This window comes from Trifolium pratense, linkage group LG4, assembly GCF_020283565.1.
Source record: "Trifolium pratense cultivar HEN17-A07 linkage group LG4, ARS_RC_1.1, whole genome shotgun sequence".
Classification (NCBI taxonomy): Eukaryota; Viridiplantae; Streptophyta; class Magnoliopsida; order Fabales; family Fabaceae; genus Trifolium; species Trifolium pratense.
Window position 1 is genome coordinate 44,527,833 of NC_060062.1, and position 23,095 is coordinate 44,550,927.

The 23,095-nt window shown below is 31.7% G+C and overlaps 2 protein-coding genes and 1 pseudogene across 4 annotated transcripts; all 3 read left to right on the plus strand.

The window, feature by feature from the left end:
* The first annotated feature begins 2,732 nt into the window (after positions 1-2,732).
* Positions 2,733-8,222, plus strand: LOC123923903 (nuclear/nucleolar GTPase 2-like). Its single transcript, XM_045976653.1, is given in 12 exon segments — positions 2,733-3,057; positions 3,157-3,290; positions 3,383-3,512; positions 4,344-4,507; positions 4,980-5,081; positions 5,188-5,292; positions 5,472-5,600; positions 5,738-5,878; positions 6,589-6,689; positions 6,964-7,021; positions 7,281-7,673; positions 7,676-8,222. Coding segments are annotated over 12 exon segments (1,707 nt in total). The 5' UTR covers positions 2,733-2,825; the 3' UTR covers positions 7,694-8,222.
* A 2,758-nt stretch (positions 8,223-10,980) lies between these two features.
* Positions 10,981-12,594, plus strand: LOC123923904 (annotated as a pseudogene).
* A 5,853-nt stretch (positions 12,595-18,447) lies between these two features.
* Positions 18,448-22,342, plus strand: LOC123923905 (ethylene-responsive transcription factor-like protein At4g13040). 3 transcript variants are annotated; one of them, XM_045976654.1, is made up of 7 exons: positions 18,448-18,703; positions 19,911-20,037; positions 20,144-20,289; positions 21,121-21,214; positions 21,321-21,501; positions 21,789-21,910; positions 22,004-22,342. In XM_045976654.1, the coding sequence occupies exons 2-7, from the start codon at positions 19,995-19,997 to the stop codon at positions 22,144-22,146; spliced, it is 729 nt and encodes a 242-aa protein (XP_045832610.1). In that variant the 5' UTR covers positions 18,448-18,703; positions 19,911-19,994; the 3' UTR covers positions 22,147-22,342. The 3 variants fall into 3 exon arrangements, with proteins under 3 accessions (XP_045832610.1, XP_045832611.1, XP_045832612.1); XM_045976655.1 differs by lacking the exon at positions 18,448-18,703 and adding an exon at positions 18,738-19,067; XM_045976656.1 differs by lacking the exon at positions 18,448-18,703 and adding an exon at positions 18,738-18,992.
* The last annotated feature ends 753 nt before the right edge of the window (positions 22,343-23,095 follow it).

The window sequence follows — 23,095 nt, forward strand, 5'->3', positions numbered from 1 at the left end:
TTTTTTTCTAATACAACCTTATGGTCCACTTCACAATAATAGTGACATTTGCCAAAAAAAAATTGTCCTTACTTCCAATTTTCAATGCAGTTTTATTTTTTCCTCCTTCTATTGTACTGTCAATTTTTTTTTTTCCTTCCAATTGTGAGGAAATTTAGCTTACAACTATAAATTGGTCCAATAGTGAGAGATTTGAACATCTAAGAGTGTCGAGTTTGATTGCTAATTCTGTCTTCTGTGTTTAACAAATTTTTAAGAAATTAGTCAATGAAGATTAATCACTTCTAGATTATAGTAGAAACTTTGTATGTATAATCTCTATATATTATATTTAGGAATCCATATTAGAAATTTTTAAAGAAACTTTTAGCTAAAAAATTAATGACTAACCATTAATGATGCCACATGTCACTTTTTTACATTGAGTATTTTTATTTATATTAGAAGGAATTTCGTTAATTAAATGAAAATTTTCATAATTTTGAAAAAAAAAATCATGTTATAGAGCTATAAAAAAAATACATTTTGTCAAAAATAAAAATAAACAAATAATACATAACATTAACTCCTTCAAATATAAATACAAATTCTTTTTTAAAGTAATTTCAATATGTTGATTTTATATTATCAAAAAAAAATGTTGATTTTATAAATAACATTTTTTTTTACGTAAATAAATAACATATTATATACAAGGTATAGTAATAGTATTTTTCTTTAAATATTATTAAATATATGGAGCTGCTCGGTTACAAATTCCATGCTTGCGAAGAGTCATTTCACATTGTAAAAAAACTAATGCGTATAAGTTGTAAAACTGATGAATAGATGGTAGAAGTTGAATGATATAAACACTAATTTAATAAGAATAATTGTGTAAAATAATTATTACAATATATTATATTTAGGAATTCATATTAAAATTTTTTAAAGAAACTTTTAGCTAAAAAATTAATGACTAACCATTAATGATGCCACATGTCACTTTTTTATATCGAGTCTTTTTATTTATATTAGAAGGAATTTCGTTAATTAAATGAAAATTTTCATAATTTTGAAAAAAAAATTCATGTTATAGAGCTATAAAAAATACATTTTGTCAAAAAAAAAAACAAATAATACATAACATTAACTCCTTCAAATATAAATACAAATTCTTTTTTAAAGTAATTTCAATATGTTTGATTTTATATTATAAAAAAAAAATGTTGATTTTATAAATAACAAACGAGGGTGAATGAAGCACATACGTAGATATGATATATATAAGCTTTTAAGCTTATATATCATATCTTTTAAGCTTTTAGCACACATTAAGAAATAATAAAGTTAGATATATAAACTAGCTTAAAGCTAGCTTATCCATAAACTATTCGCTATTTTTACCAAACTGAGCATAAATTGCTCTTAGCTCCCAAATTCATAATTCATAAACAAGTACATTTACCGAATTTGATTAAAGAATTCAAATGAAAGCACAAAATCCACAGCTGAAGAAAAAAAAAAAAAAAACTTCTAATGATCATTGAAAAATCACAATGGCAAATTCTTCCCCTTTCAAGTAACATTATAATTACTCAACTTATACTTGTCCATTTCTTCTCTAAAACCATCAAGCTCTTTCTGACCTATAACACGAGTATTAACTGCAAATCACAAAACCAAAACAAAAAATTAAAACCTGGAAACTCACTCGCATGTTAAATTTGAATAATGATAATTAACAAGTAACTGAATAATTTTATTATTATTGTGACGAAATTGGACTAACCGAACCAACGAGGATCAGGTTGAATTCTTGTATTAGGAAGATCCTTAGATTGATACTCGTTAGATAAAACTCTTCCTCTACGACAGCGAACAGGTTTGTTTTTGTACATTTTGAGACGGCGAACAGTGGCCGCAGATCGGGAATTTTTTGTGGCGACATTGCTCCGGTTAACATCAAGAGAATGCTTTGGTTTTACAGAGACGTTAACATTTCTTTCTTTCTTCTTCATCCCGTTAACTTTTCTTGCTCTCTTCTTCTGTTTCTTCTTCGACATTGTAGAGAATCAACGTTGTGAGAATAGGGTTTGTTGCCGTCAATAGGATTCACAATATATAAATATAAACCCTTTTGTTACTTTTTCGGGTCAAGTCTGTTTTTATTTTATTTTTATTTATTTTTGACAAAGTTTTTATTGCTTTTATTTTATTTTTTAAATTGCATTTATTTTATGTTATTGGGTCAAATGTGTTTTTGAATCCCCAATTTTTTTTTTCCTTACCAAAAAAAAAACTCCAATTTTTTATTTAATTATACTAAACCCCCAATTTATTATTCCACCCTCGTTTGTTAAATTAGCAAAAAAGAAATTATATTAGAACACATCACTTAAGTGTATTAAAATCACTTATTTTATATATATATTTTAATGTATTAAAATCACCCAATTCCTCACCACAAAATTTAAACTCAATTTTTTTTACTTGTTCACTAGTGAAATTGTGTTCCTTGATACAAAAACTATAATAAGTTGAAAATAAAAAAAAATCCTGAAGAACCAAAATATCTATCATTATTTGGTGGACCCGAATAGTCGGTTATAATAATAATTTCAAAGTTACACACAATAAACAATCTCGACCGTCCAAAAATATCAAACGGTTCTAATTTATGAATATAGTTTTGATCTCAACTGTTCATATTTAATCAGATGGTCAGCAACAATTAATCAATCCTTCGACTAACCCAAGCCCAATCTTCACCTTGTTGGCTGCACTGTTATTTCAGTTGCAACAAACCCTAATCTCAATTCTTCTCGTCCCTTTCTCTCTCTGCAATGGCGAAGAAGAAAGAGAGAAGCGTTAACGTCTCTGGAAAACCAAAGCACTCCAACGACGCTAACCGTAGCAATGACTCCAAGACCGAGAAGCGGTCCGCCGCCACAGTTCGCCGTCTCAAGATGTACAAAAACAGACCTGTTCGTAACAAGAAGGGCCATATCCAATCCCACGAGTATCAGAATAAAGATCTTCCCAATACACGAATTAAACCCGATCGTAATTGGTTCGGTATGTTCAATCACGATTACTCAAATTCAACTTCTTAATTTCATGCTTTCGATTTTCTAATTTTTTTTTTTGGTATTTTTTGGTTTTGTGATTTTGCAGGGAATACTCGTGTTGTGAATCAGAAAGAGCTTGAGTTTTTTAGAGAAGAAATGGCTAAGCATAATTCGAGTACTTTTAATGTTATTCTTAAGGGGAAGAATTTGCCAATGTCGCTTCTCAAGGATTACCAGAAGGTTTCTATTTGTTTTTTCAGTTGCTGAATTGTTGCAATGATTTTGTGCTTTTGTTGTAAATTTATTTATTGGTTTATGGATTTTGAATGTAGCAATCTAGGGTTCATCTACTTGATAGAGAGCCTTTTTCGGATGCATTTGGACCTAAGACTAAACGAAAGAGACCGAGCCTTTTGGCTTCTGATTATGAGTCTTTAGCTAAGAAAGCTGATGGTTCTCAAGGTATAAATCATGATTTCCCTCTAAATTGGGTTGTTTAGTTAGGCTCTGTTTGGCAATGCCAAAATTGGAGCTTATGGCTTATGGATTATAGCTTACAGCTCATAAGCTCATTGAAAAAAAAAAGGACCTGTTTTGTAACATTTTTTCTCATGAGCTTATAGCTTATTTTTGCTGGTTCATAGCTTATTTTTACTAGCTTATAGTTTATTTTTGCTAGTTTATAGCTTATTTTATTAGCTTATAGTTTATTTTGATAAGCTAATTCAATTAGCTTATAGATTATAGTTTATCATTTTCTCGTCTAATTTTTGTGCCAAACAGTGCCTTAGTATTAGCTTGAGATATGGCTGGTTTTATTGTGCTAAAAGATGTGTTATTTTATTTTTTTAAAGTTAAGAATAGTGGTTCTTAAAACCAAACTAAAGAGTAAGCATTACTCACTTATTACTATTTTTCCTATCATCACTCTCTTATTTGGTGAAATTTATCTCGGTCCCATCATGTTATGTGGGACCTGTTCCTAAAATGGTGGGACTGTATGAATTTCACCTAATAAAAGAGTATTAGTGTGAGTGTTGCCACCACTCCTCTAAAACCAAATTATTATTAAAAAATAATATCGAAGTGGTTTTTTAGCTTATCCACGAGTGTTGTAATTTGGTTACTTGTTTTTCATTTGTTCCGTTTATATGCGTAATCAATACTGAATGGTGCGGTTTTATGTTTCTTTAGTGGGAATAGCTGTTTATATGTGATGTGTTTCTCTGACCAAATGATGTTGTACTTAATTTGATAGCTGTTGTGCTTTTCTCACATTACTTTGCTCTGTAGATGCTTTTGAAGAGAAGTATGCTTCTTTTGGTGCGGCTGCAGAAGCTAATGAAGCAGATGGATTTAGAGATTTAGTGCGACATACCATGTTTGAAAAGGGTCAAAGCAAACGTATATGGGGTGAACTCTACAAAGTGATAGATTCTTCAGATGTTGTTGTCCAGGTAATGTTTCATGGTGTTGCTAGTTTAATTTTTCACATGTCTATGTTGACTGATTCTGACTTGACTAACATTTACGTGTTTCCGTTGTATAATATTTTGGAAAATATGATAAAGTTTTCTTGAAACTTGTGTAGTCAATCTTGTAAAAATATAAAAAATGTAAAAAGTTATTTTATGATTTATGATGTGTATTTCTGCGGCAAATCTGCAAGCTACCTTGCTGTGTCAATGTGAAGTATGAATATTGTTATGAATTTTAATGAAGTTTATCATAGTAAAGTAAGGTACAAAACTTAGAAGTTGGGAGTTAATGTGTTATACTTTTAAAGCATTTTTCTTTATATGATCGTTTCATGCTTATTTAAGTTGATGAATCCATTGTAGTTCAAATTCCTTTGAATCACAAATTCCCAGCGGATATCACACACTTTCCTCTGCAGTCTTTGACAGTATTTTATCTGTCCTGATACAGGTTATAGATGCAAGGGATCCACAAGGCACAAGATGTTACCATTTAGAAAAACATTTGAAAGAAAGTTGCAAGCATAAACACATGGTGCTTTTATTGAACAAGGTTACCAACATATTCTTTTATGCTTTTTGTTTTAAATTGTTGCTAAATACCCTAATTTTTTTTATCTTACAATATAAATAATTTCAAATCCTCCTTATTTTTTCAGTGTGATTTAATTCCTGCTTGGGCAACAAAAGGATGGCTTAGAGTTTTGTCAAAAGAATATCCAACTCTGGCATTCCATGCAAGCATTAACAAGTCCTTTGGAAAGGTATACTATTGACTTCATCTTTGATTTGATTTGTTTGTCAATTTCCTATGATGTGTTGATTCATCAATAAAAAAGGACAAGTGAAGTCGGAGAGAACACATATTTCCTTCCTCTCCTTTAACTCTTGTGTATCTTAATGTATTTGCTATCGTACTTACATTGGTCATTATCATGCTTAGGGTTCACTTCTATCTGTTCTGAGACAATTTGCAAGATTGAAAAGCGATAAGCAAGCAATATCTGTTGGTTTCGTTGGATATCCAAATGTTGGGAAGTCATCAGTGATCAATACATTACGTACTAAGAATGTAATCTTTTTTTTTTTTTTTTGTTGATGAATGTAATCTTTCTTTTTCCTTCATTGTTTCTTATTTCCTGCTTAATTAAAGCATAGAAAACAGGCATTTTAGCATGTTGATTGACACATGTCCAATTAATGTGTCAGGTTTGCAAGGTTGCTCCAATTCCAGGGGAAACAAAAGTCTGGCAGTATATAACCCTTACAAAGAGGATCTTTTTGATTGATTGTCCAGGAGTTGTCTATCAGAACAATGACTCTGAAACAGATGTTGTGCTGAAGGGTGTGGTAGGTTTTCGTTTCACATCGGTTGCATGATACTTTATAAAGAATATTTTGCCAATGTAAATTGGAAGAGCACAATGACTTGGTTTGATTCATACGAGTGACCCACCTGATGGGGGAAAGATTTGTAGTATGATTGTTTTAAGCTTCCAAAGACTGCAAACATAATTTTTCTCTTTTGCCGGAACTGCTTTCAGTGTTTGAAAAATGTTAAACTATCATTTTGTGTAATGATAGATAGTGCTATTCCTTTTACTATATATAGTTATAATATTTTTTAGACCAATCAGCCTTGTATCCGATATATCCTATGTTTTTTGTGGTTGTGATTTTTTATTCATGTGTTGTTTTGGAACTCAGGCCCTGAAAGAGCTATTCTTGGATTTTGTTAGACTTAATATTGATTAGCATGTTACCTATGTGGGTGTCATTTTTCCAATATTGCTTCTTCCTCGTTTTGGTTCGTCAGATTGGGCATGTTTATTATTGATATGTAATGGTGTATTGAGTTATATTGTGTTAACCTATAAATTTGGCATCTCCTGAATGATCATAGCTTTTATTATGTCATATATTGTGATTGTCAGAACTCATATTTGTATTCTTGTCCAATTAATAATTTATACTCCTGCTTACTCTTGTGGAATTCATTTTGCATGTTTGTTGTCAGATATTATTATTCCTCTTTGACCGATTATTTCATTTATTTCCAGGTACGTGTAACAAACTTGAAAGATGCTGCTGACCATATTGGCGAGGTTTTGAAACGTGTGAAGAAGGAGCACTTGACAAGAGCTTATAAAATAAAAGACTGGTATGTTTCCTTGTCTCCTAACTTTGTGGTGAATGGTAATAGATCTTCAAAAAGTGTCCACCTTTTGTATTATTTTTTCTGAGAACAGACTACTTTTTAAAAGCCTTTTTGTAAGATTTTCCCCCCTCTACATATAGTAAGCATCTTGTGATGAATCATGAACAGTAAGGTGTGGTGATGAGTCATGATTATTCTTGATTTGACTATTACATGCCATTATATACTGATCTTGATTTTTTTATCTGTGTCAATAATATCTATATCTCGTCATCAGGGTTGATGAAAATGACTTCCTACTTCAGCTTTGCAAATCATCTGGCAAACTCCTTAAGGTATTCTTTTTGTATTGATCTAAATTCTCAGTTTTTTATTAAAAAAGAAGTTGTTGAGGCTGATCACCAGCTCTATGGATATACTATATATCTTTCCTAAATTTGACAGATGTTAAATTATTTCATTTGGTTTGTCAAAAAAAATAAATTATTTCATTTGGTTATTCTTTCAATTTGTTTTTCTTCAAGTTTTATTTTGCTTTGGTTAAGACTATAGGTGGCAGACTTTGATGTGACTTTCACTCCATTATTTTTCCAGGGTGGTGAGCCTGACCTTATGACTGCAGCAAAGATGATACTTCATGACTGGCAGAGGGGCAAAATTCCCTTTTTTGTTCCTCCTCCACGGCAGGATGCCTTGTCCGAGTCCGAGGAGACTAATGTTAATGGCATAGATGTTGATGAGACAGTTGATCCCAACCAGGCATCTGCTGCAATTAAAGCTATTGCAAATGTTCTTTCGTCCCAGCAGCAAAGAAATGTACCAGTTCAAGGGGATCTATATAATGAGAATGAATTGAAGGGAGAATCTACTGATCAACTTCCAAACACTGGGGATTACACAGATGAAGAAGATAGTGAAGCGTCTGAGCAGGATCCATCTGAACAGGACCCATCTACTGATGTTCCATCTGAGCAGCTTATTTCTGCCGAGCCGGTCCCAACAAGTGAGTCATGAGTTTCGGTGGCAGGTTTAGCTGTTAGGGTTTACGGTTAGGTCGCATCTTCTTTAACAAAGGTCATCTCCATTTTCAGACTTTATTTATCTCACAAATACAATTATCAAATGCATCAATTTTGCTTTTGGGAATTCTGTTCTGGTAATATAAATTAAGCTTCAGTGATTGATGGTTATCACTTGTCAACTGATCTTTGGATGCAGAGAGGATTTTGATTTGTTGAGCATAGTTTATTATATAGTTTGCCGAATGGATATTTTGTTTTATTTATTTGTAATATTTACCATTCTAAGTTTTTTTTGGCTATCAATCAATATATTATGAGAGTTTAGTGAAGTTTGAATTTAGTGTTTGTATAGCACTAGGCTGTGATATGCTTGTTTAAATTAAATCTCTTCCCGTGATGATTGGAGTTGGACTTGGTAAAACGGATCACAGTTATTTGTTGAACTTGTGATTTCTCTTTGTAAAGTTTTTAAAGTTGATCTCAAATGAGACCTTTGTTTTAAGTCAATTAAGTATATGTTTGGTTCGGCGTTGGTCTATTCTTTCTCGTGTTCCAAGGCAGTTCCACCGTGAATATAGGTGGATGCGCGTTAAGTGGGATTCCACTATCAAAACAAACATAGGCTAAGTTGCCTTAGATTTTTTAAGGCACTAGTCATATATAAGGTTGGGACTGTGGTTTTTGGTACTTAAAGATGGCTGAGAATGTAAAAGAAGCAAGGTCATTGGCCTTGACTCCTACATGGTCTGTTCATCTGTTGCCACTGTGTTGACCATCTTTGTTGCTGTCTCTTTGCTTCTGGTATGTATATATTGACATAAATATTTGTTGAATTTGATGAGTTGAGAGAAAAATTTCCTACAAAAACAAAAACAAATAATATCTAAATCATAACGAACAGTGCAAACATTAAACCAAATCTTTTAAATGTAAAGGCACACCATTATATGTTACCTTGGTATCTCTTAGCCGTAGTGAATGTGATGACTGTAACATTTGGATCAGCAACATCACACAAATTCCTCTTTAGGATGTCCTCAAAAATTGTAGCATATTGTCCCCACATTGCGACGTTGATTGTGTTGTCACTGTTATTATTTTTTTATTTATTGTTTTTCATTATAAATACATAAACTAATGAACACATACGATTGTTCTAGTTTTATATATTTTATATGTATATATATATATACACTGTACCTTATATCTTTCAGCCGAATAGGCAACATATCCACTTTACCACCAGCAGTTTTCCTTTCTTCAATTGGATTGACATCAACTATAACTCCAATTATATCTAACATTTTTAAAAATGATTAAAAAACGCTTGATGAACAATCACATGATATTGATATGTAAGACTATAAGACTAAAAACTAACCTGACAACATAGGTTTGTCAATGCGAGCCTCCAAATGTGCATACTTGACAAATTCAAAAGCATGGGGAGGGATGCTGCCATTGTCATACTCCTCATCGAATTTGGTGTTACCATTGAAATGCAACATTGAAGAGTTTTTTTCAACCACCGCATACATTTTTCTATTGGCCGACACCTCAAATTTCGTGATGACATATACCTTTCCTCGTTGCACTTTTTTTTCCCTGAACTCACCTACAAATGACTTAGGTAGTGTTGCATGGATACAATTGTACCGTAAAGAAAACCAATAAGTTATTATAAGGTACTATACTTAGAAACAGAATTTTTACGAAAAATACCATACAAAGTGATACCTCTTCATCGATCAACACCATGTCAATACTAATCAACTGTTTTTTGTCATATACATGCAGATTGTCCCACATTCGAGCAATGCGCACTTTAATACTACTATCATTTGTCGCATTGCTGAGGTTGTTTAAAAGACTATATGCGGCATGATCTCAAACTTTCCTTGCCCTTTAAGGAAAAAAAAAGCTTAAATCTATTGCAAACAAAAACAGTGCACATGAATGTATGAAATGCAAAAGCAATACACTTACTTATTGGCACCATCCTGAGAAGCAGACATATTGTGGTAACACTCTTAGATGCTTGATCAAAATATTTATCAGCTGTGAAAGGTGAAGAAATGCCTAGAAGGATTGACACATTTATATAGGAACCAATTAACTATGCAATGAAGAGAATTCCAATAGTCTTAGACACATTTTTTTCTTCTTCTTAGTATTGAAAGAATATATTTTGTGGTTATATTGGTCCCTTTTAATTCATTTAGGAACCAATTAACTATGCAATGAAGAGAGACACACATTTTTTTTTTATTATTAAATTCAGCTCTTTAAGGGATTGATCAAATTATATATAATGATTCCTTTTTTTATTAGTATTGAAAGAATTCCAATAGTCATGAATATTTTGTGGTTATATAAATCTTATATATTAATTGGCCCCTTTTAATTTAATTTTTCATTTTAGTTAGTTGGTCCCTTGTAAGAAGTTATATAGTGATAATATATATTGATAATTAAAATTAAAATGATTTAATTAAAGATAATTAAAATTAAAATGATTTAATTAAAGGAGATGATGAAAATGTTTTTTAATAGAGATTGTAAACTTTTCTTATAGAGTGCCACATCATCACAATGCTTGATCGTGAGCAACTCAACATAAATTCATACACTTTTCCGTATCAGTTAACTGTCAAAAAAAAAAGTTCCGTATCAGTTAATAACTTTGTACTGTAGTAGTATTATTTTTGTTAATCATTCTCACAATTATTTGTTGGGACTTCACCACCATTAATATTTTTTGCCAATGGTTCCAAATAAAATAAAATGTTAGTATTATACTCAAATAAAATATAAAATATGGTCCACGAGGAAATAAAATATCATAACCTGCCAAAACGGGTGGTGTTTATGGTCCACAAGGAGAGATCATCATATCTTGCACTATGCACAAGTACAAATCGACGATGTTAACGTTTTTGTTGAGACATGCATGTTAGACAAAAACTATAACTTGTAATTAAAATATTATAATTTTTTTTGTTAAATTTTACTTATAATACGATTATCGGAGACTCTTATTCTGAGAATTAGATGATTAAAAAAAGTCTATATACCTTGTACTAAAGTCAAGTTCACATTAAATAAAGGAAAATGTTATTCCCAGCACAATTTTCAAACAAAAATATAACAAATATACATTTTTTGTTTTTTTAATATTATTTGCATGCATTGATTTCCGTGCTTGTGAGGGGTAAAAATGTTTGTCAATTTTGTGTCCCGAAATTTTGTCTTTAGATAACACTCCTCTTAAATAAAAGGATGGGAGCCTCGCATACAATTCTAATGGAGTACACTCATTGATTTTCATGTGGAAATTAAAATAAACTCAAATCTCAAACTTGATTTTCATGTGGAAATTAAAATAAACTCAAATCTCAAACTTGATTTCAAAAGTAAGATATATAAATAACCAAACCAAGGGCCAGAACTTAGCAATTACAATTCCATGGCTAAAACAAGTCACATAGTAGTAGTTTCAATCCCTTCATTTAGTCATCAATCATCCATCATTGAGTTTTGCAAGAGACTCATTCATCTTCATCACAACATTCATGTCACTTGCATCTTCCCCATCATTGATGCACCAATTCAAGCCACCCTCAAATTACTTGAATCTCTTCCTCCATCCATAAACTACACTTTCCTTCCACCTATAAACCAACATGATTTACCACAAGACGGTGTCACGCAAATCCAACTCGCGGTGGCTCAATCCATGCCATCTTTTCGCAACTCGCTGCAATCACTATGTTCAACCAATCCGGTGGTTGCATTAGTTGCTGATCCTTTAGCAAGTCAAGCATTAGAAATAGCAAAAGAGTTCAACCTATTATCTTTCATATACTATCCACTTTCTGCTATGACAACTTCACTACACTTGCATTTGTCAACACTACATGAACAAATTTCATGTGATTACATAGATCACCCCAATCCTATTCGAATTCCGGGTTGCATACCTATTCATGGCCAAGATCTTCCTGGAGATTTTTTTCACCATCGATCTAGTATTGCTTATAAGTTATTTCTTCAACATTCAAAGAATTTTTCTCTCGCTAATGGTTTATTGTTTAACACCTTCTCAGAAATGGAGGAAAGTACAATCAAAGCCTTGTAAGAAAAGTATAACACAATCGAAAACAACACCGAAGTATATCTAGTCGGACCAATTATACAAAGTGGCTCAGAAAGTACTAAGCTAAAAGGGTCTGATTGCGAGAAGTGGTTGGACAAACAAAAACCGAATTCGGTTTTGTTTGTGTGCTTTGGAAGCGGAGGAACTTTATCTCAAGAGCAACTCAATGAACTAGCTTTCGGGTTGGAGTTGAGTAGTGTGAAATTCTTGTGGGTTTTGAGAGAACCTAGTAATTCATCCTATGTAGGTCCCTATAGTGTTACTGTTGGGAGTGATGATGATGATGATGATGATGATGATGCCATTTTGAAGTTTTTACCACATGGATTCTTAGAGAGAACAAAAGAACAAGGTTTAGTTGTTCCTTTTTGGGCACCACAAACTCAAATACTAAGCCATTGTTTGGAGTGCCAACGATAACTTGGCCATTGTTTGGAGAGCAGAGAATGAATGCTATTTTGCTAACAGAGGGACTCGAAGTAGGTTTAAAGGTAAAGTTTAATGACAATGGCATTGCGGATAGAAATGAAATTGCTGAGGTGATTAGAGCTCTAATGTTGAGTGAAGAAAGAAGTGAGATTCAACAAAGAATTGAAGCGCTTAAAGATGCAGCTACAAGTGCATTAGCAGAAGATGGGTCCTCTTCAAGGGCACTTTCTCAATTTTATTCCAACATAAACTTGTTTATGTGAGTCTAAAATTTGTACTCCTCTCCATCCACTCACTACACATAAAATACACAACACACATATTATTAAAAGAAAATTCTAGTCCGTGTAAAATTGTTTAGAGAAAATTGTTTATTCTACTTTTAAAAGTTATTAAAAAGTAATTTTTCTAATTTAAAATTTACATTCTTTTATTTGCCTTCCTTAATTAGTGTTCTGGATATATAAGTCGGTATGACCCTTTCAAAAATTCAATTAAGCTATGTTTCAATGTTTGATAATATCAATAAACTAGCTTATAGTTTATTGGACTAGTTTGCGTAAAAAAAATTTTATTGGACTAGCTTATAGATCTGTTTTAAAAATATAAGATGTGTTTGGTAACATGTTGTGTATCTATTGATATATTTACTTTTAGAGTAATCTTTGATACTATCTGTGACAACTACAATTGTTAAAAGAGTTTTATCTGATATGAATCTTATCAAGATTGCAAAATTGCATGGGAGATCAATAGTTAAATACAAGGTTGTCAGAATCGAGTTTTTACGTCAGTTCATTTAGTTTAGGTGGAATCGAAATGTAAACTCGACTCGTAAACTCGTAAAGTATATATATTCGTAAATTCGTAGAGTTTACGTCATATATATCTCTGATATTAAGAATTTTGTTTTTAATCTAAAAATCTAAGTGTGATGAATATTAATTAAAGAAAATATAAAAACAATAATATATTATTTATTTTCAATTAAAAAATCTATTTTAAATATTAGATAATTCACATTCAATTGATTTTCTCTTATTCTCATGAATTAATTATGACTATAGTCATGCATTTCAATATTAAATAGTGTTGGTGTTGGTTGAAAATATACATGTAAAAAAGTTCTGAACTTCTCAACAAATAGCATCAACAACTATATACGCACCCATCAATATATCTTGTAAAGAATAATATTTAATGTACCGTATTAAACACGACTCTTTAAATCATGTATGTCCTGTAAGAATGACTATTATATATGATAGAAATATAAAGTGATTGTATTGTAAATTTTAACCCCGATTATTTTATTTTTACGAAAGCCCTATTACATTTATGTATCTATTATTTATTAAATAACTTATTATATTTAGATTGCATGAAATTTTATAATATTATATTATTTTATCAAAATATAATTACTTATATATTTCGTGCGTCACATGTTTTCATCTATTCTTTGGTTTTTTTTTTTCAATTTCTTATTTTGGCAGACATGAATAAAAATAAGACATTGTTGGAAACACACGAGTACTAAAAATTCTTATTTTTCTAACGTACTCCCTCCAGTCCTTACTAAATCCACTTTTAGAATAATCGATGTGTTGATCAATAATATATATAGACCATATACATTAATGATTATTCATCGAACCTTATAAGAAAGAAAAGGATGTAGTATACTATTATAAAAAGTAAGTGTAAAAAATTGTTACTCCTCTAATTATTAACATGTACTATTATTAAAAAAAAAGAAGAAGAGTCTTTTGAGATTTTGAATCATCAAAGTAGATAAAAATATGCGAATTTAAATGAATTTATTGTAGGTGAAAATGTGCGAGTTTAGATGATTTTACCAATTTTACACAGAGTGAAATCATGTAAATTTATTTTGACTTGTGATTTCACTCAAAACTAATTTAGCTTTGATTCACTACAAGAAAATACTCATTTACCGGCGAAATTTACTGGCGGTTTTGGCCCTCAGTAGCTTACTGGCGGCCTAAGCCCCCAATAATCAACCAAAACCGCCACAAACTTATCAAATAATATTTAATTACGAAAATTTGAATTTATTGGCGGTCCTGGCCGTCAGTAATTGTCTTGGACATTACCGGCGGTCCAGGCCGCCACTAACTAACCAAGAATATTTTTTAAAAAAAAAAAATGGCGCCTCAGACCTTACTGGCGGCCTAGGCCGCCACAAAGTGTTGGTAATTTAAAAAAGTAGCCGTTGGAGGACTTAGTGGCGGTTTTGACCGCCGGTAATATTCTTGAAACACGCCCAAACATTAATGGCGGCCTGGACCGCCGCAAAGTGGTTGGAAATTGAAAAAAAATATAACCGTTGGTGGACTTAGTGGCGGTTTTGACCGCCGGTAATGTTCTTGAAACTTGCCCAGACATTAATGGCGGCCTGGGCCGCCGCAAAGTGGTTGGAAATTGAAAAAAAATATAACCGTTGGGCTTAGTGGCGGCTTTGACCGCCAATAAGCTCCAAGAACAGATTTTCACGAATTTTATCCCCTCTATATATATCTTCCTTCACTTCACAACTCTCATTTCCTACAATCCTTTCTCTATCTAAAATTTCTCCAACATCTCTCTAAAAATTCTTAACTCTAAAAATTCTCCAACTTTTTATCATATCACTCTTGTTTTTCTTCATTTTGGTAAGTATTTCTCTAATATTCATGCAAGTTTAATATTTGATGTTTATATTGATATGATAAATTGTGTTTATGCTAATAGTTAGTTTTTAAATTTTATTGTAGCAAGTGTTATTTTGTCTGGCGATTTGTACATAGGAGTATAATGTAGACACCACTCTTTCTCAGCATAAAAATGTAAGTTCAATTTTTTTCTTAAAAAAACTTTATGAGTTGTTTTGTAATGTTTATATATATTTTTATTAATAGTTGTTTTTCTCCTTTTTATTTAAAGATTCATGGTTGGTTCGTCCGTTGTCGTGGTTGGGAGCTTAGTTTAAATAACTCCAAGTCAGACACTACCCGGCACAACAAGTAAGTAATATTATTTGGTTTGTATAATATATATGTTTGTGTGATTTTTTAAAGTTAGTATTTTTTTTGTTATTATTAAAATATATTGTTGGTTAACATGTTTAATGTGATTTTTTTTAAAGTTATTCTCGCCGGTTATATGTTTAATGTGATGTTTAAAAGTTATATTTTTAATTTTTGTTAACAAAATTATTAGATCGTGTAAAAAGAAAAATAGTTATTAATATTTAACTTAACCACATGCATGTAAAATGATAATTATGTTTTAATTTTTATTTAAAAAAAAGTGTTAAAAATAATAAATAATAACGTTTTATTAATTAATAAACGAAATACTAACAATTTAATTTTTTATTTAAATAAAAAACGTTTTTTTTTAAATAAATATAAATAAAATTATTAAAAATATTAAATTTTATATTTAAATAAATTAAAATGTTTTTTTAAAGCAACTAAAATATTAAAAAAAAATGTTTTTTTAAAACAAAATAATTAATTATTAAATTTTATATTTAAATAAATTAAAATGTTTTTTAAAGCAATTAATATTTAAAAAAATGGTTTTTTTTTAAAAAAATAATTAATTAAAAACGTTTTTTTAAAAAAAAATTGAAAATGCTGTAGTGGCGGTCCAAACCGTCGCTAAATGGTCAAAATCTGGGCAAATTTAGTGGCGGTCCTAGCCGCCAGTATGGCTGACGCAACCTGCAAAAGAAACTGACCTTCTGACACTAAACTTTGCGGCGGTCAAGGCCGCCAGTAACTTCTTTGGTCTTTGAATTGACCGTTGTTACTTAGTGGCGGTCTGGGCCGCCAGTAAGTCTCGTCAGCTCGGTTTTCGACGGCTTTGGCCGCCAGTAATGTTACCGTCGCCTTATTTACTGGCGCATCGTGGCCGCCAGTAAACCGCCACTAAATTAGCTGTTTCTGGCGGTTTTCCCTTGTTTCTGGCGGTTTTTGGCCGCCAATAAAAGGCGTTTTTCTTGTAGTGATTTAGTCATACATAAAAACGTAGAATCGATAGAGTTTGCATTTTAAAATGAGATTTTAACAACCTTGGTTAAATAATTGTTTAGTTACTCTTTTTTTTTTTGACATTATAGATAGATATAATGTTTAGTTAAATAGTAATGAAACATTGCTTAGTTACTTATATATTAGGTCGTAGAGAACATTTATAATATATATTTATGCTTCTTAGAAATAAAATATAATATATACTTCGTATTTAATACTATAAATTTATTTATTTATTTAATGCCCCCTCTATATAGAATTTCTGGCTCCGTCACTATCAATAGCTACAACTTTTACCAGTCCAATTTAAACCAATGAACAAGATTATTTAACTGTACAAAATCGACTATGTAATTTGAACCGTCCAATTTAAAATTAATGACCAAAATCAATTACCACGTATAACTGAGTGAAACAACAAATACATAAAATCCCGGTCCAATTTATTTTAGTGTGCTTATGACTTTTTTCTTTTTGAGCGTGAGTTATGTAATTCGAGTGGGAGATATATTTTTATTACACTTTTTTGTTAATTGATTTATTTAATTATGATTAGATATATTTTAAGTAAGGTTCTTGTTAGAGTTATTTGTGAGAATATTTTGTCAACAATGATGTTGAATTAAGCCTTAGGGGACGTTTGTTTCAAGGTTGTTAATTTTACTCCCAGGAATCATATTCCCAGAAAATAATAATGGAAACTTTATTCCCAGGTATTTTAGAAAAAACATGTTTGGTTCATATTAACTACATTCCTAGGAATTATTGATAAAAGTGGGTAAAAGAGAAGTTATTGGAAGTTATTCAAAATGTATTCCCATTTTCATGGGAACTTTTCTTTCCCACCCATTTCCTTGGGAATAAAATCATTGGAATAAGAGAAGTTATTGGAAGTTATTTTATTCCAAGGAAACTTCATATCCAGGAATAATTTCATGTCAACCTTGTAACAAACATGAGTATATTTATTCCAACCCATATATTCCCAGGAATATTATTCCTAACCTTGAAACAAACATCCCCTTAGTGTAATAGGTATGTAGAACGAGATTTCAACTGGTAGTGGATGTACATATATGCCTCCAAGCTCCAGCTTAGTGGAGGTGGCGAGTATATCCCCTCATAAGGAAGAAGGAAGAGCATTTGAGCTAACATGAGTCTATTTTTTTTTTTTACCTACCACTTAAGCTATGACCCGGTCTATCCATCCTATATAGGCTAACTACTCGGCCATCAAGATATCATCTTCGTAACCTATTGGTCCTTCTACCTCCAAAGACGAGGCAAGCTTAATGAGAAGTTTGAATCTCACCCGATCCAAACGACGACTAAACATCTCGCTAGTCCAAGTAGTACTAGTCACTCCTTTTAAAATAAAGTGCCTAAGGCACAGAAATCCAATTCCTATTTGTTGGATTTATCTTTAAAAAAAAAGAAAATTATCAACCAACCTTGCAAAATCACATTTTAGAAACTCCCTGAACAACACAATCTCAAAAAGGATAATATTGTAAATTTTCATATTCTAGTGTATAAAGTTTTAAATAGTTAGGTAAAAAAAAAAAAAGAGTTTTAAATAGTAGTACTAATCACACCAAAAATTAAGTGCCCAATGCATACAAAATCCAATCCTATAAAAAAAAACTAAAAATATACCAACCAACCATGCAAAATCAAGCTTTAAAAACTTCATAAACAACAAAATTTCAAAAAGGGTAATACCGCAAACAACCCATATATCTGAGTTGAAATTGTTAAGTTATACATTTTATGTGATTACTCAAATTCAATTCAATAATCTCCTTTATATATATTAATATGAATTTTTAATTAGTAGCACTAATTACCACAGATTCTTAAAATTAAGCCTCACAACTCCAATTCCTATTTTCTAGGATTTATTTAAAAAAACCCAAAAATATATCAACCAACCAACCATACAAAATCAAATCATGATTTAGAAGCTTCGTACTTCTCTCAAAAAAAAAAGAAAAAAGAAAGTAACACAATCTCAAAAAATAAAAGGGTAACACAGTAAAGTTCCCTCTATCTCCCAATCACCTAACCCTTTTCTTTTTAACATCATTGACATTGAACTTTTCAACCAAACCAACCACCGTCACAAATTCATAGCACACAACACCAAAGTTGTCACACACAAACACTCACACACACACACACACACACACTATTGTCACACCACTGTTCCACATTACATACACAAAAACACGAGAAAAATCACAAAGGGTAATTGATAGATACATAAAAACACAATTTTTTTGAACCTCACATGTCACACCACCATCACCAACATCTTCTTAAAAGTACAAAACAACAACAATGGCTTATCTGGGGTTTTGTTTCAAGGTACAGGCAATGTTTTTCTTTTATCAATGGCTTTGTTTTTGGTTCTTTCATGGTGCATTTTGCGTTGACGCCTTAAAAACTTAGTCTTTTTCTTGTTTTGTTTTTTGGGTTTGTTTTAAATTGTTGACTTTGTGACTTTTGTATTTTTGTTTTTGATTATGTGGTCAATTGGGTTTGTCTTGGTCTTTTCTGTTACCACTTTCCAAGAAAAAAAGGTGGTGGGGTTTATAGTGTTGACTCGCCAAAGTTGATATATTTTTGAGTTCATATCAAGAAGGTTCCTTTGAGGGTGAATTGTTATCTTTTTCTGGTTTTATCTCTAATTTTGATTTCTTTTGTTGGGAATAATCATATGCAAATTATAGTAAGAACTTTATTTTAAATTGAGTCTGTTTTTGGTAGGTAATAAGGGTTTATGTGTTGAGATGAGTTAATTGTTCTTTTTGCTGTGATCAAATTGGAATTCTGTTTTGAATGATTGTTTGTTGATAAAGGTTTTGTTTTTTCGGATAACAATAGTTGAAATTCTACGGTGATATGATCAAGGTTTATCTGCATTTGTTTTGATGGTCTAAGCATTGAAGCCTTAATCAGTTTGATTGCATTTTATCAGGGTCGGCCAGCCAGCCAAGCGGCCCAAATTAGGGCTTTAGGCCTCAAAATTTTGGACAGAAAAATGTCTAAAATATTTGAATTTAGTGATAAATATATGATATGACAAATTTGAATTTAGGTATCCTAGTTTATTTTTGGGTCTATGCAACCGTGTTTTCTCTTTGCTTGTTTTTGTTCTTAGCTTGCCAAGTTAGTCGTGAGTTGGTAGATGTATAAGTCAGGCGCATGTCTTCTGGTGCTTATAGTTGCATCTTTTTGATTCTGCATTAATTTTGTACTTTACCCCGATAGTAGGTAGTGATCTACGCATGACGTGAAGTTTGACTGTTTAGCTGATTGAATGAATGGACTATGTTATCGTTGACAAAAAAAACATAAGGTTATTCTTATCGTGCATTAGTAGATCTTTCTAAGATTACCTTAGCCATTACTCATTGGTAGATGGTTTGTTATTACTTATTTTTGATTGAATTATAGCATTATTACGATTTATTTTTTTAACGATGTTTTACTGGTTTTGGAATGTTTTCCTTCCTTTATGGTTTCAACTTTTTCATTTCACTTTGCTGAAATTCTGAAAATGTTCTATTAGTGTTAGGTACTCTACCTTTTGTATTGAAGGGAAATTGGTATCATAAGTAAACCGCTGTGCACTTATAATCGACCGGAAGTAACAATGGTAAGCTTGAGAAGGCGCAGACTTTTGGGATTATGCTCAGGTAACTGTTTGATATAACATATTTATAGACGTCTATATTTAATTTTGGTTGTATTTGTCGGAACAAGATAAAGTAATGCTAAAGTAATGCCTTTGGACCTTCTCAGGAAATAATTCATTTGTCACTCCACTTCCTCTATACTGTGAAAATCTAGCCCGTTTTGAAAATTCAAGTCAGAATGCTAATCCTAAAAGTGAACAATCTGTGGTTTCGGATATCGTGAGCGTCGTCTTGGACAGTACAGGGACACAGGTACTACAAGTAAATTATTGAATATTTCTGGTGCTTTGATGCTCTGTTTCTTATCTATAATTCAATGAATATTTGCACAGACACGACACAACACAGACACCGACACATAGACACCAATAATAATTTGAGAAAATGACATAATTCACTGTAATCACATGTGTCGGTGTCGTTTCGGACACCGACGCGTGTCCGACACCGGGACATGCCTAATCCGAGGAATGTCCGTGCTTCATAGGTTCTACTCCTAACCTGATATTAGTGTTGTCAATCGCGGAAAATAGTGGTTTGTTCAAATTTTGTGATGCTACATACAATGATTTATTTTGAACATGAATCATATATCTTGAGTCCCAATTCATTACAATGTATTCTGTTTCACTATAATGAATCCTGATTCATTTTAATGAATCACTACCTAAACTTAGTGTAGCCGACCACATTTTTTGTCAATTTTGTATAGTGAGACGCTTTTATTTTGTTATTTGATTTATGATTTGAATCTTACTATGAGGTTAGTAGATGATATATTAGATTATAATTGTACTATGCTACTTGTTTTTACTTAAAAATAATTTTAATGATAATGTATCTTTCGATTCATAATAAGATTCAATTCACAATTCGGAAAGTAGGTCTACAATTCACAATTTGAATTTCGATATGATTTCCAACAAGTATCAACTGATAAATCAATTAGCTTTTATGAAATACGGCTTTGAAAGTCCGAATAGATGTTCACCTAGTTGATATAATTAAAGATTTATTCTATATTCATTCATATCTTAGATAACCAGGATCTTGTACTAAACTATGTCGCCTGTGTTTCTCCAGACTTCCCAAAATACCGTTGTGAAAGATGAATCAGGATCATCGGATGTATCTGGTTCTAGCCCGTCTAAAGAGCAGCCTAGTCAACAAAGCATAGGTTTGTTATTTTATTTGAACATGCACATACCTGGACTCGGCAACCATGCATATGCATATAACACTTATCTATCTGTTAGTTACTTATTTCAAACTGCATTTTTCAGGGCCTCCTGTTAAACGTAGAAAGCGACATTCAAGAAAACATAGAGAGAATCAAGAACCATGCTTAATGAGAGGGGTGTATTTCAAAAATATGAAGTGGCAAGCAGCAATAAAAGTGGACAAGAAACAGATCCACCTAGGGACCTTTGCGTCACAGGAAGAAGCTGCTCGATTGTATGACAGGTAGTACTTTGAATTCTAACATTTTCATACCAACAACGAGTCTCTTCGGACAAAAATATGATGTGTATGATAATTTAGTATTGTAATAGATTTTCATAATACATTTTTTTTGCGGTCTTAACCCTCTGGTTCCCAGGGGTATAGGGCCTTGGTAATTTGGAGTTTGACTGGTGGTAAGTAAAACCCGGCCAAGAATTGTTCTAGCTAGGAGTCGAACTTGCGTTCTCCTGAACAATTTGTCCTTAACTATGACCTAGCTACTTACTGAGTGTTCTATTTATTTTCAGGGCTGCTTTCATGTGTGGGAGGGAACCAAATTTTGAGCTTTCCGAAGAACAAAAGCGCGAATTGAGTAAGTTCAAATGGGAAGAATTCTTGACGATGACACGACAGACAATAACCTGCAAAAGTAATCATTCTTTTCTCCTTCAACTATTTCATGTCTTTTCATGGATCACTTTTTACTTGAATTTTAAACGTTTTTCCATACAAAATATTCTAGAACACAAGAAAAGTCGTAGTCCAGGACTGGTAGAAGTCGAACCTTCGTCGAATGGAGTTGATTGTGGCGGTAAGCAAGTAGTGACTGACTTCTCCGTCAGTGGTGAAGCGGAGCAAGAAATAGATGTCTCTAGAAATTTATGATTCAAGAGTGGAGCTTGAGGAGGAAACTTCCAGTTCTAACAGTTCATTTTTTGCTATCGGATCAATTTTCAATTATATTATTCTTAACTTATCAAAATGCTACCGCTTAAACAAATAAGTAGCATATAGAATAGAACCGGTTCATGATGCTATTATTTCTTTTATATCTGGTTATATATATATTTTTTGTCGATAAGCTTATGGTTTATAAATTGAAATTTTTTCCAAGTAGTTAATCACTTAGTTGCATTGATTTTCAATTCCCTTACATGATAATGATATCCACCATGAATGTAAACATGTTTTTAATGTTTTTTTTTTGTTTACAATGAGCTGAAGCTGAGGATCGAACCCAGAACCTATAGCGTACTACCCAAATTCCTCACCACTAGAGCAAATCTTAGTGACTTTGTTTTTAATGTTTTTATTGCTGCAGTAAGATTGCAATTGTGGTTGTGTAGTACTTGTATTTGACCTAAACTTTTGTTACATTAAATATTGTAATGCAAGTGCAGCTATTCTATGACCAACTATTAAAATTTGGTTATGAACGGTCATCTTCAAGACCCTTATAGCATGTTACAGGTAATAAATTCAAACTATCTACTAAGTGTGTGTTTGGTTTTAACAATATTCATGTTGACACGTCTATAAGTCTTAGCTCGATTGGCAAAAAATACTCAAATTTTTAGGCTGGATGACATAACCAAAGTTCGAGCCCCGACTCCTCCACTTATGTGTGTGAGCAGTGGCGACTCCAGGAATAATATTAAGCTTGGGCACAATTTTAACTGCAAATGCACGAATGTTTATTGGTTTAAGGTTTTCCGATCGGGATTCAACCGGAACGGACCGTTTTTAACTAATAATATATATATATATATATATATATATATATATATATATATATATATATATATATATATATATATATATATATATATATATA